Raw genomic sequence first — 12,600 nt, 5'->3', positions numbered from 1 at the left:
GCTAACACCTACCTGGCTATCTTAACACAAGTATTTAGGCCATCTTCTGCTGCTTTCCCAGGCATTAACAAAAAGCTGAATAGGAACCAGCACTCCCATATGGGATGCTTAACCTGCTGTACCACAATGCTGGACCCAATATTGCAACTTCTTAATCCATCTGAAGCTGATTTTGTTATGGCATGAAGGATTTTTTTTAATTTTTAACTTTTTTTTCCTATAGATATGCAGTTTTTCCAGCTTCCCTTATTAAAAAAGAGTCTAATCTTTTGGCATGGTACTGCTATTGTAGATCAAAATCATGTTCAATTTATCTATTTACCCCCATGCCAGTCAATACTGTATTCTAAAAGAAAAGGTAGAAAGATAACGTATCCAGCTCACTGTAACTATTCCCTAAACTCTCAATCTATTAAAACTGCATGCTTTAATATGTCCATGCATATCTCATTCAGTAAGTATTTGTTGAGTGCATAAACTACCCTATCAATCTATAACTAAAAAAAAAGAGTTTTCCCATCTCAAAAATTCAAAGACTAGATGAATCACTCTAAATTTCACTTTCCAGAATTCTTGCACTAGATAACTTTGAGCCCTGCCCAATTAAACAGCCAATAAACATTTAACACCTAAAATTAGACTATTTTTTTTAAGACTATAAATGTTGGGGCTGGTGTTACAGCATAGCAGGTTAAGTTACTGCCTGTGAAGCCAGCATCTCATATGGGTGCCAGTTCAAGACCCAGCTTTTCTACTTCTGATCCAGTTCCCTGCTAATGTGCCTGGGCAAGCAGCGGAGAATGGCTCAAACTGCTTGGGACCCTGCACCCAAGTGGGAAACCCAGAAGCAGCTTTAGGTTCCTGGCTTTGGTCTGGCCCAGAGCTAGCTAATGTGGCCATGCGGAGAGTGACCTAGCAAATGGAAGAGAACTGCCCCATTCCTTCTCTATCTAATTCTTTTGTTCGAACAAATAAAAATAAATCTTTAAAAAAAAGAAAAACCCTCACCTCCTCTGGGAAGCCTTCCCTGATTACTTCAGTTTACTTTTACCTTCTTCTTCTTTAAAAAAAAAAAAAAAAAAAAAAATTGAGCCGGCGCCGTGGCTCAATAGGCTAATCCTCCACCTTGCGGCACCGGCACACCGGGTTCTAGTCCCGGTCGGGGCGCCGGATTCTGTCCCGGTTGCCCCTCTTCCAGGCCAGCCCTCTGCTATGGCCAGGGAGTGCAGTGGAGGATGGCCCAGGTGCTTGGGCCCTGCACCCCATGGGAGACCAGGAAAAAGCACCTGGATCCTGGCTCCTGCCATCGGATCAGCGCGGTGCGCCGGCTGCAGCGGCGGCCATTGGAGGGTGAACCAACGGCAAAGGAAGACCTTTCTCTCTCTGTCTCTCTCTCTGTCCACTCTGCCTATCAAAAATAAAAAAAAATAAAAAAAAAAAAATTAATGCTATCAATCCATTAAAAAATACTAAAAACAGAATTAAATCATTTAGTCAAGAAGATCATCTGTCTCCTAAGCCCTGACAATACAGGTAACAAAACAAGGTACTGTGTATGACCCACCAGAGCTGCACAACACGATCATTTACCCCCTCAATTCTCTCTTTAGAGGAAATAAAAGCAGTTTCTCCAACAGGAAACATAAAGGCAGCTAAAAATAACTGCAGCTACTCAACAATGCTTGGTTGGCTTTTCCCTCACTGCTGTGAGCCAAATATAGTGTCTATAAAGAATTTTAGAAACTCCAAAGGCTGTGTCCACATTTATGGATGCTCCTGGTCAGAGGTGGCTATAAGAAAGAAAGCAGCTCAGGCACACTTTAGAGATGGGTTAGAGTGTGATGCACCAAGAACCATTCTTTGCAAAACTGGCTGAAACAGAAAAAGGTAAGAAGACAAAGTAAAAGGTCATTTAATTTATTAAGCTTGCATAATAGTCTCATGCTATATCTTCCCAGCGTAGAGGGCTCAGACAAGCAGCAACAACTTACAAAGCTACCACAAACTCCTCAGCTAAGAAGAGACCAACACCTGTAGAATAACTTTAAGCAGTGGTGTGGAAGAGGCACTAAATCTCAAGTGACCAGTTTTCCTATGTTAAGTTGTTGCCTTGCTGGGAGAGTCCAAGGGAAGACTTGGTTGCTCTGGGGAAGTGACCATGTGGATTCCCCAAAACCAGACTCTCCCAAATCCCTTCCTGCAGGGGTCATAGGGCCCCTTCCCACCCCCACATTCCTAACACCAAGTCCCAACCAGCCTCTCCCTGCAGTCTATCCTTGCATTCTTTGTTGACAGGGAATTCACACAGAGAGGCCAGAAGCTTAGGCATAAAGACTTCAGCAATGATGGGAATACCAAAAAAGTAGAAGCTTCAATACCCCAGAACAAACACACTATAAGGTTTCTTAACCCATGACATCTCAAACAGTCACATTAAGAAAATGGCTGGGGGCCTGTGCCGTGGCTCACTTGGTTAATCCTCCGCCTGAGGCGCCAGCATCCCATATGGGTACCGGGTTCTAGTCCCGGTTACTCCTCTTCCAGTCCAGCTCTCTGCTGTGGCCTGGGAAGGCAGTGGAGGATGGCCCAAGTGCTTGGGCCCCTGCACCCACATGGGAGACCAAGAAGAAGCTCCTGGCTCCGGATTGGCGCAGTGCCAGCCGAAGCAGCCATTTGGGAAGTGAACCAACGGAAGGAAGACTTTTCTGTCTCTCTCTCTCTCTCACTGTCTAACTCTATCTGTCAAATAAAAAAAGAAAGAAAGAGAGGAAGAGAGGAAGAGAGGAAGAAAGGAAGAAAATAAATGGCTGGTCTCCCAGGAGCCTTTTCATACATCCACATACATGAAGTACAAAGGAAATGATACCATGAGATCTTACAGGGAACAGAACTTGCCCTGAGTACACAGCAAGCTGATGCCAAAGATGAAAATAAAACTGGAAGGGACATGCTGTGGTATATTGAGTAAAACCACCATACTGGCATCCCATATGGGAGCTGATTTGAGTCCTGCCCGCTCCATTGCTCCACTACGTGATCCAGCTCCCTGCTAATGAACCTGAGAAAACAGCAGAACATGGCCCAAGTGCTTTGGCCCCTGCTCCAACCTGGAAGACTCAGAATAAGCTGCTGGCTCCTGGCTTTGGACTGGCCCAGCTCTGGCCATTGTGGCCACTTGGGGAGTGAACCAGAGGATGGAAGATCTCTCTCCCTCTCCTTTTCTCTCTAACTCTCTCTCTAACTCTTTCAAATACATAAAAAAAAACTTTAAAAAAAAACTGGAAAATATGGCTTCTTGCTTAGTGATCTACTGTCTAGATTATGTACAAAGCATGCCTTATTTGTATTTCTACCCTCAACCACTTTTTATTATAGCTCTTATTTGGACTAAAAACTCCTCTTTTTCTAATCTTTGACAGCTACTCTTCAGGTGCATTTATGAGGACAGTAGGCAAGTACACACACACAACACACACAACACACACAAATACACAAAAACAGTATCCCAACTCAGTGGGTTTTTTTCCTATCATTTAGATCTTTTCCTCCTTATTTAATCTTGTCTTCCTCTAAAGAGTACAAAGCTCTATAGAGTCAAGAGAAAAAAGGGTAAAAATGGAAGAAGGTACAAGAAAAACATTTTGATTCTAAAACCATTGGAATGAGAAAAAGCTAAGGAGTACATTTGATTATAATTTAAGTATCACATGTGTGGTCCCATTATCACAGCATTCATCAAAAATGCTGCCCAGATCCAATTCCATGAGAAAACTTTCTTTTTGGGATCCCTTACTTATATTTCTGATGTATGTAAAATTCTCTCCACAAAGGAATTTGTGGCAGAGAGAGGAAACAGAGTCATGTTAACACTGGTTTATATATTCTCCAAAACCTTCTCATTAGGCCTTTCTAATGACTAAGAAATTCAGAGTAAAAATGTCCATTCCCCCCCCCCCATTTCATATTGGCCACAAAAATAACTAGAGAGGCTGGCACTGTGGCACAGTGGGTTAAATCCCCAGGCTGCAGAGCCAGTATCCCATATGGGCACCGGTTCACGTCCCAGCTGCTCCTCTTCCGATCCAACTCTCTGCTATGGCCTGGGAAAGCAGTAGAAGATGGCCCAAGTCCTTGGGCCCCTGCTCCTGGCTGCTGACTTTGGATCAGCTCAGGTCTGGCCACTGTGGTCATCTGGGGAGTGAACCAACGGAATGGAAGACCTCTCTCTCCCTGGCTCTACTTCTCTCTGTAACTCTTTCAAATAAATAAATCTTTTTAAAAAATACTAGAAAGGTAGATCAGTTATATGTTTAGCTGCAAAAAAAAAAAAAATGAAAAATTTGGGCTGGGTTATGGTGCAGCAGGATAAGCAGCCATCTGCAACACCAGCATCCCATATGAGCACCAGTTCATGTCCTGATTGTCCCACTTCTGATCCAGCTCCCTGCCAATGTGCCTGGAAAAGCAGCAGAAGATGGCCCGAGTCCTTGGGCACCTGCCACCCATGTGGGAGACCTGGATGAAGTTCCTGGCTCCTGGCTTCAACCTGGCCAACCCTGGCCAATGTGGTCATTTGGGGAGTGAACCAGCAGAAGAAGATCTCTCTCTCTCTCTAACTCTGCCTTTCAAATAAAATTCTTTAAAAAATTTTTTTTGAAAAATAAACCAATCATTCTGATCATGCTTTAAAACTAATTTAGAATGAAGTAGGAAATAAACATTTTTCTAATAAATTCTTCTGGTATTTGAGACAACAGGAAACAGAAGCAGTCCATCCTCCCAGCCAAAAAGCAAGAGCATTCTCTCAAGGCCTTCCTAAGTTTCTAAAACTGGATCAAGCACCACAGGAATCACTATGATCAGGTTAATTTATACGGATCAACTGTGTCTTTAAAAGAGAACCACTATAAATGTCCAACTACTCAAGTAGTTATGAAATTATATAGGGTTTGTTTAAAATAATAGGGAGTGGGAGGAACAGAAATAAAATACAATTTAATATGATAACTGATAGGGCTTGTTTAAAATAATAGGGAGTGGGAGGAACAGAAATAAAATACAATTTAATATGATAACTGCTGAAGCTGAATGCTCAGAAAACAGGGATTCATTATACTATTCTGTGTATTTTATTTAAAATTTTACATCATAAAAACTTTAAATAAATGTCTTCAAAAATATCTAAAATATTGTTTGAAAAATATGTATAAAAAAGCAATTCACCATAGTATAAACATAGATTATAATATATATACATCTAATGATAAAGATGACCAGTGTTTCTAAAATACTACAAATTGAGCTAAAAGTTCACTGTTTTCACTTTTTTCATGTTCCACATGAAAAGTTATTCATGTTCCACAAAATGAAAGAAAATAAACTTGACGACACCATACTGGGCCCAAACCAAAGCCCTTTGTCTCCCCAGACCCAGATCAAACCAAAGGAAACACTGACACTCTCACCTCTTGAGGCAGTTCCAGCTTTGAGCGGTCATCCAAGCCATTGGAATGCAAGCCCATCAGGTATGGAACAGGAGCATCTAGGAAATGCAGGAGAGAAGCCGGGAGAATAGGAACATAGACATGCTGCCACTGGAAAGGAAACATGAGAGCTGTAATTGTCTCTGCCACGGTCATCAGTCTCTGGTAATCTAAGTAAAAAAGAAAAGAAAAGAAAAAAGGCACATAAATGAACCAGTCAAAAATGAGTCACTTGCTTTTTAAAGTAAGCTAAAACCTCCAATATGATTTCATACGTACAAAGGATCAGGATAAATTTGCAAGGGTGTGTTCAGTGTGATTTCCCTGTGGATGTCAGACAGACAACTCAGAGACCCTGGTGTATACCAACTTGAAATACACCAACACACATATACACAGGTCTCTGCTAGTATATGGAAATCTGAAAAACAATAAATAGCACCTTGCTCCAAATACTACCCCAAAATGTTAAGTAGGTTCTGTTAAGTAGAAAGGGAAGGGGGGGAGGCGGGGAGTGAACAGAACAGAAAGAAAAGGAACAGCACTTTGGATCTCTGTTCAGCATGGAAGGTAAAACAGGTTCATCTACCAGTCAGATATATCTCAAAGCATCCTGGAATAGAGTTTATGTGAGCTTCGCCTTCAAGATCAAGCACAAAAACCCACACATGCAGAAGCCGGTTTTCCACACTAGCCAAGTCTGCCCTACACATGGCTACCCTTCCTGAATGGGAACAGCACAAAGTGTTATTTAACATTTCAGTAAAAATCTTCCCTAAACTTGAAAGATCCAGATCAACTTCAGTGACTCGAAACTCTTGTTGCAGGTCAGAGAACACAGCCTGTAAGGGAACACTCGTACTTAATGTTTGGCTTTTCTTCACAATATAATTATTACTTTTTTTTTCTTGTTTGCTTCTGTTTGGCTTATTTATTTATTTTAAATTTATTTGAAAGGCAGAGTTACAGAGAAATGGAGGAAGAAAAGGAGAGGAGGGAGGGAGAGAGAGAGAAAGAGGGAGAAAGAAGGGAGAGCGAGAGGGAGAAAGGGGGTGGGGGGAAGAGAGAGAATATCTTCCATCTGCTGGTTCATTCCTCAAATGGCCACAAAAGCCAGGACTGGCCCAGGTCGAAGCCAGGAACCAGGAGCCAAGAGCTCCATCTGGGTCTCCCACATGGGTGCAGGGGTCCAAGTACCTGGGCCATCTTCCACTGCTTTCTCAAGCATATTAGCAGGTAGCTGGATAGGATGTGGAACAGCTAGGACTTGAACCAGCAACCACACGGGATGCTGGCACTACAGGCAGCAGCTTAATCCGTTGTGCCACAGAGCTGGCCCCTGTTTTTTTGTTTTGTTTTGTTTTGTTTTGTTTCAAGCGAGTAATAAAATGGTAAAGCCAATAAAATGACTGTTTAAAACTGAAATTTAGGGAGCAGGCATTTAGCCTAGAGATGAAGATACCCACATCCTTTGTCAGAATGCCTAAGTTTCATTCCTTGCTCCAGCTCAATATCAGTTTTCTGCTAGTGCAGACCCTGGGAGGCAGTGATGAGGGCTCAATTAATTGGGCTCCTGCCACCCACACTGGAGATCTGGATCAAGGTCCCAGGTCCCAGCTCTGGCCCAGCTCTGGCCACCATGGGTATTTGAGCTATGAAGCAGCAAATGGGAATTCTATCTATCTTCCTTTCTCTCTCTTTGCCTTTCAAACAAAAATAATAATTTTACAACTGAAATTTAAGAAACAAATGGGATAATGGGTTTAGGCATTTAAGAATAAAGAAAGAAATTAATTGTTAAAAGATTTATTTATGTATTTATTTGAAAGGCAGATTTCATAAAGAGAAGAAGAAATAGAGAGAGAGAGAGAGAGAGAGGAGAGAAACTTCCATCAGCCATTCACTTCCCAAATGGCTATAACATTTGGGGCTGGACCAAGCCAAAGCCAGGAGCTAGGAGCTTCTTCCAGGTCTCTCATGTGAGCAGCAGGGGCCCAACTACTTTAGCCATATTCCACTGCTTTCCCAGACTCATTAGCAATGAGTTGCATAGGAAGTGGAGCAGCCAAGACTCAAATCAATGCCCATATGGGATGTCAGAGCTGCAGGAGGCAGCTTAACCCACTGTGCCACAGCACCAGCCTCCGGTAAATGGATTTTAAATTCATAAGAGTACTACCCTTCTGGCACAGCTCTACTATTACAATAACTACTTGGAATGATGGCATCTCATATCAGAGCACAGCACCGATTCAAGTCCTGGCTGCTCTGCTTCCCACCCAGCTCCCTGCTAAGGCTCCAAGGAAGGCAGCAAGAAATAAACCAAGTGCTTGGACCCCTGCCACCTTGTAGGAGATCAGGACAGAATTCCTGATTCCTGGCTCAAGCCTGGTCCAGCCCTAGTAGCCCTAGCCATTTGGGGAGTGAACCCGTGGATGGAAAATTGCTCATTGCTCGCTTGCTCATTCGCTCACGCGCTCTCTCTCTCTCCCTCCCTCCCTCTCCCTCTTTTTTAAAGGGAAAGGGTTTATTGCAGGAAACCTGATAGACAGGAGGGCAGAAGGTAGGAGTCAGGAACACCATCTGGATTTCCAACATGAGTGGCAAGAATCCAGGTACTTAGGCCATCATCTGCTGCTTTCTAGGTACATTAGCAGGATGCTGTATCAAAAGAATAACAGCCTATCTGAGATCTAACTGGCACTGGGTTATGTGATACAGGTGTCCCAAGTGGTGGCTTAACCTGTACCACAACGCCCACCCCTGTAAGTAACTTTTTTAAACTAATCTGCTAAGCACATATTTGGTGCCTGTCCCCAGTTCCTAGCACAGATTTCTAACATTCTTGACATTTTTTGCATGCAAGTGAGGTAATTTGTGACCAGGGGCTCCTGAACAGTTCAGGACAGGTGCTGGTCATCAAAAATGTCAAAGCACAACACTGACCTCAGGGAAGGGGAAGAGGGCTGGAGATTGACTCAATCACCAATGAGCAATGATTTCATCAACCACACCTTACTAGTGAAGAGGCCTCCATAAAAAACCAGTCAATGGGCCGGCGCCACAGCTCACTAGGCTAATCCTCCGCCTTGCAGTGCCGGCACACCGGGTTCTAGTCCCGGTCGGGGCACTGGATTCTGTCCTGGTTGCCCCTCTTCCAGGCCAGCTCTCTGCTGTGGCCCGGCAGTGCAGTGGAGGATGGCCCAGGTACTTGGGCCCTGCACCCCATGGGAGACCAGGAGAAGCACCTGGCTCCTGGCTCCTGCCATCGGATCAGCACGGTGCGCCGGTCGCAGCGCGCCGGCCGTGGCGGCCATTGGAGGGTGAACCAACGGCTAAAAGGAAGACCTTTCTCTCTGTCTCTCTCTCACTGTCCACTCTGCCTGTCAAAAAAAAAAAAAAAAAAAAAAAACCTGTCAATGATAGGATTAAAAGAGCTTCTGGGTTGGTGAGCACACTGAGGTGTTGGAGGGCAGCACACTCAGAGAGGATATGGAGGGTCCACACAGCTCTCCCCAGCCTTTGACTAGACATCTCTTCCATTTCAGTATTCCCCAGCTGTATCCTGATAAATGGGTTAATGGTAAGTAAAGCACCTACCTTGGCTCTGTGAGCCGCTCTGGCAAATTACCAAACATAAGAAGAGATTCTAAATTTTATATATATATATATTTTTTGACAGGCAGAGTGGACAGTGAGAGAGAGACAGAGAGAAAGGTCTTCCTTTTGCCGTTGGTTCACCCTCCAATGGCCACCGCGGCCGGCGCGCTGCAGCCGGCGCACCGCGCTGATCCGATGGCAGGAGCCAGGAGCCAGGTGCTTTTCCTGGTCTCCCATGGGGTGCAGGGCCCAAGCACCTGGGCCATCCTCCACTGCACTCCCTGGCCACAGCAGAGGGCTGGCCTGGAAGAGGGGCAACCGGGACAGAATCCGGCACCCCGACCGGGACTAGAACCCGGTGTGCTGGCGCCGCTAGGCGGAGGATTAGCCTAGTGAGCCGCGGCGCCGGCTTTTATATTTTTTAAAGATTTATTCATTCACTTGAAAGTCAGAGACACAGAGAGAAATGGGGAGAGGGAGAGGAGGAGAGGGAGAAGGAGAGGAAGAAGGACAGAGAGAGAGAGAGAGAGATCTGCTTTCTGCTAGTTTACTCCCCAAATGGCTGCAATAGCAGGGGCTGGGACAGGCCAAAGCCAGGAGCCAGGAGCTTGGATGCCATACGCGTGGATGGCAGGAGCCCAGGCACTTGGGCCATTTTCTGCTGCTTTTCCCAGACCATTAGCAGGGAGGCAGGGAGCTGGATCAGAAGTAGAGCAGACGGGCCACAAACCAGCAACCATATGGGATGCCATATTGCAGGCCGCCGGCTTTACCCACTACACATCGCCAGCCTCAAGTGGTTGTGAAATTTATAACCTGATGATCAGAAGTACAGATGACCCAGATTGAAAAACCAGCACCTTTCCTGGAGGAAGGTAAGCAACAAATGAATGTTAAATTTAGACCATCAGTAAATTTAGACCAACGCGGTAAATTTAGACCAAGGAGGTAAAAAGCCACCGCCTGCAGCGACGGCATCCCATGTGGGCATGGGTGTGAGTCTCCATTGCTACACTTCCGATCAAGCTCTCTGCTAAGGCCTGGGAAAGCAGTGGAAGATGGCCCAACTCCTTGGGGCCCTGTACCCGTGTGGGAGACCTGGAAGAAGCTCCTGGCTCCTAGCTTCGGACTGGCCCAGCTCAGACCACTGCGGCCATTTGGGGACCTCTTTCTCTCTGCCTTTGCCTTTCTGTAACTCTGCCTTTGAAATAAATAGCAAATAAAAAATTCTAAAAATTAAATTTAGACCATTGCGAGCTCTGCTTCAGTTTCTTCTGTGATGCTTCAAAACCAGAGGGCACCCAGACACTTCTTCACCTGTTTTCTGCTGAGAGCCTCCTGCTCAACTATTACCTTAACAATTATTACATAAAGAATTCTCATGATTCTCCAGATGAGACTTCAATTCTTACATTTTTCAATTTTTATTCCAGATATTAATGTTTGTAAATAGCCCACTCAAGAACAATTTTTTTTTTTTTTTTTTTTTTTTGACAGGCAGAATAGACAGAGAGACAGACAGAGAGAAAGGTCTTCCTTTGCCACTGGTTCACCCTCTAATGGCCGCTGCAGCCGGCGTATTGCGCTGATCCAAAGGCAGGAGCCAGGTGCGTCTCCTGGTCTCCCATGGGGTGCTGGGCCCAAGCACTTGGGTCATCCTCCACTGCACTCCCTGGCCACAGCAGAGAGCTGGCCTGGAAGAGGGGCAACCGGGACAGAATCCAGCGCCCCGACCGGGACTAGAACCCGGTGTGCCAGCACCGAAGGCGGAGGATTAGCCCATTAAGCCATGTGCACTGACAAGAACAATTATCTTAATAAGACCCTTAGGCAACCTAAGAATTCTTTTTGAAATTCAAATTTAAGATGAATCAAAAAAAAAAAAAACTCAAAAAAAAAATCTTCAGGTGATATTTAAAGCTGAAGGTCTAGAGGCAGGCATTTGGCCTATTTGTTACACTGCTGACTGGAACACCAGCATCCCAAATCAGAGTTCCTGGGTTTGAGTCCTGGCTCTACTCCTGATTCCAGTGTCCTGCTAATGTACACCTTGGGAGGTACCTGGTAATGGCTTAAGCAGTTGGGACCCTGCTACCCTTGTGGAAAACCTGGGTTGAGTTCCAGGCTGCAGGCTTTGGTCTGAACAAGTCCCAGTGATTACAGGCATGTGTGGGGAGTGAACCAGTGGATGAAAGAACTGTATGTATGTATGTGGCTATGTCTACCTGCCTCTCAATTTTTTTTGAAGAGCAGAACATTTAGTCTTACTGTGCCCCAATACTAACTCTTCAGCTCTTCAACACATATTACACAGAATAATCCGCCCCCCTTCAGTGTACACACACACACACACACATAATATCTAAGAGTTTTTTCCAAAGGCTAAAAGTCTTTTTAATCACTAGAAAACTAAAAACCTCTTCCTCCCTTACTGTAGGTCAGTAAAGTAGGTGCTACTATTTTATGTGGCTGACCTTCTTAATAAGTCTGCTTAGGGACAATAAGATCTCCTAGAGGGCAAAAAGATACTCTAGGTAGTCCCTGAAGTGCCACTGCTTGGAGGCTTCCTGGGCACTGCACAGCACACAGCTGCAGTGTCTGGGAACATCCACTCTGTAACCATAAAACAGGGCATGTTGAATGCAAGCAATGGGCTTTCTCAGCTCCTTAATAGCACATTTTTCTTTTCTTTTCTTTTTTTTTTTTTTTTGACAGGCAGAGTGGACAGTGAGAGAGAGAGACAGAGAGAAAGGTCTTCCTTTGCCGTTGGTTCACCCTCCAATGGCCGCCGCGGCCGGTGTGCTGCGGCCGGCGCACCGCACTGATCCGATGGCAGGAGCCAGGAGCCAGGTGCTTTTCCTGGTCTCCCATGGGGTGCAGGGCCCAAGCACCTGGGCCATCCTCCACTGCACTGCCGGGCCACAGCAGAGAGCTGGCCTGGAAGAGGGGCAACCGGGACAGAATCCGGCGCCCCAACCGGGACTAGAACCCGGTGTGCCGGCGCCGCTAGGCGGAGGATTAGCCTAGTGAGCCGCGGCCAATCCAAATCAACTGTACACACTTCAGCTCTAAGCAACTGTCTAGGTTCTGTGTCAGTTCCCCAAACACTATAATAGGCAATTATTTTTAATAAAGGAGACAATGTGCCGGCGACACGGCTCAATACGCTAATCCTCCACCTAGCGGCGCCGGCACACCGGGTTCCAGTCCCGGTAGGGGCACTGGATTCTGTCCCAGTTGCCCCTCTTCCAGGCCAGCTCTCTGCTGTGGCCCGGGAGTACAGTGGAAGATGGCCCAAGTGCTTGGGCCCTGCACCCACATGGGAAACCAGGAGAAGCACCTGGCTCCTGCCTGCGGATCAGTGCGGTGCTGGCCGCAGCGCACCAGCCATGGCGGCCATTGGAGGGTGAACCAATGGCAAAAGGAAGACCTTTCTCTCTGTCTCTCTCTCTCACTATCCACTCTGCCTGTCAAAAAAAAAAAAAAAAAAAAAAAAAAAAAAAAAAAAAAAAAAAAA

At 45.5% G+C, this 12,600-nt stretch overlaps 1 protein-coding gene across 5 annotated transcripts in view; it reads right to left on the bottom strand.

The window, feature by feature from the left end:
- Positions 1-12,600, bottom strand: part of DENND5A (DENN domain containing 5A) — a 128,465-nt gene that overhangs the window by 54,505 nt on the left and 61,360 nt on the right. For all 5 annotated transcript variants that reach the window (XM_070073630.1, XM_070073634.1, XM_070073625.1 and 2 more), the window contains one exon: positions 5,466-5,653. In XM_070073630.1, the coding sequence (XP_069929731.1) occupies positions 5,466-5,653 (188 nt within the window). The remainder of the gene's footprint in view (positions 1-5,465; positions 5,654-12,600) is intronic.

Source organism: Oryctolagus cuniculus, chromosome 1 (assembly GCF_964237555.1).
Source record: "Oryctolagus cuniculus chromosome 1, mOryCun1.1, whole genome shotgun sequence".
NCBI classification, from domain to species: Eukaryota; Metazoa; Chordata; class Mammalia; order Lagomorpha; family Leporidae; genus Oryctolagus; species Oryctolagus cuniculus.
This window is presented reverse-complemented; position numbering and strand designations above follow the sequence as displayed.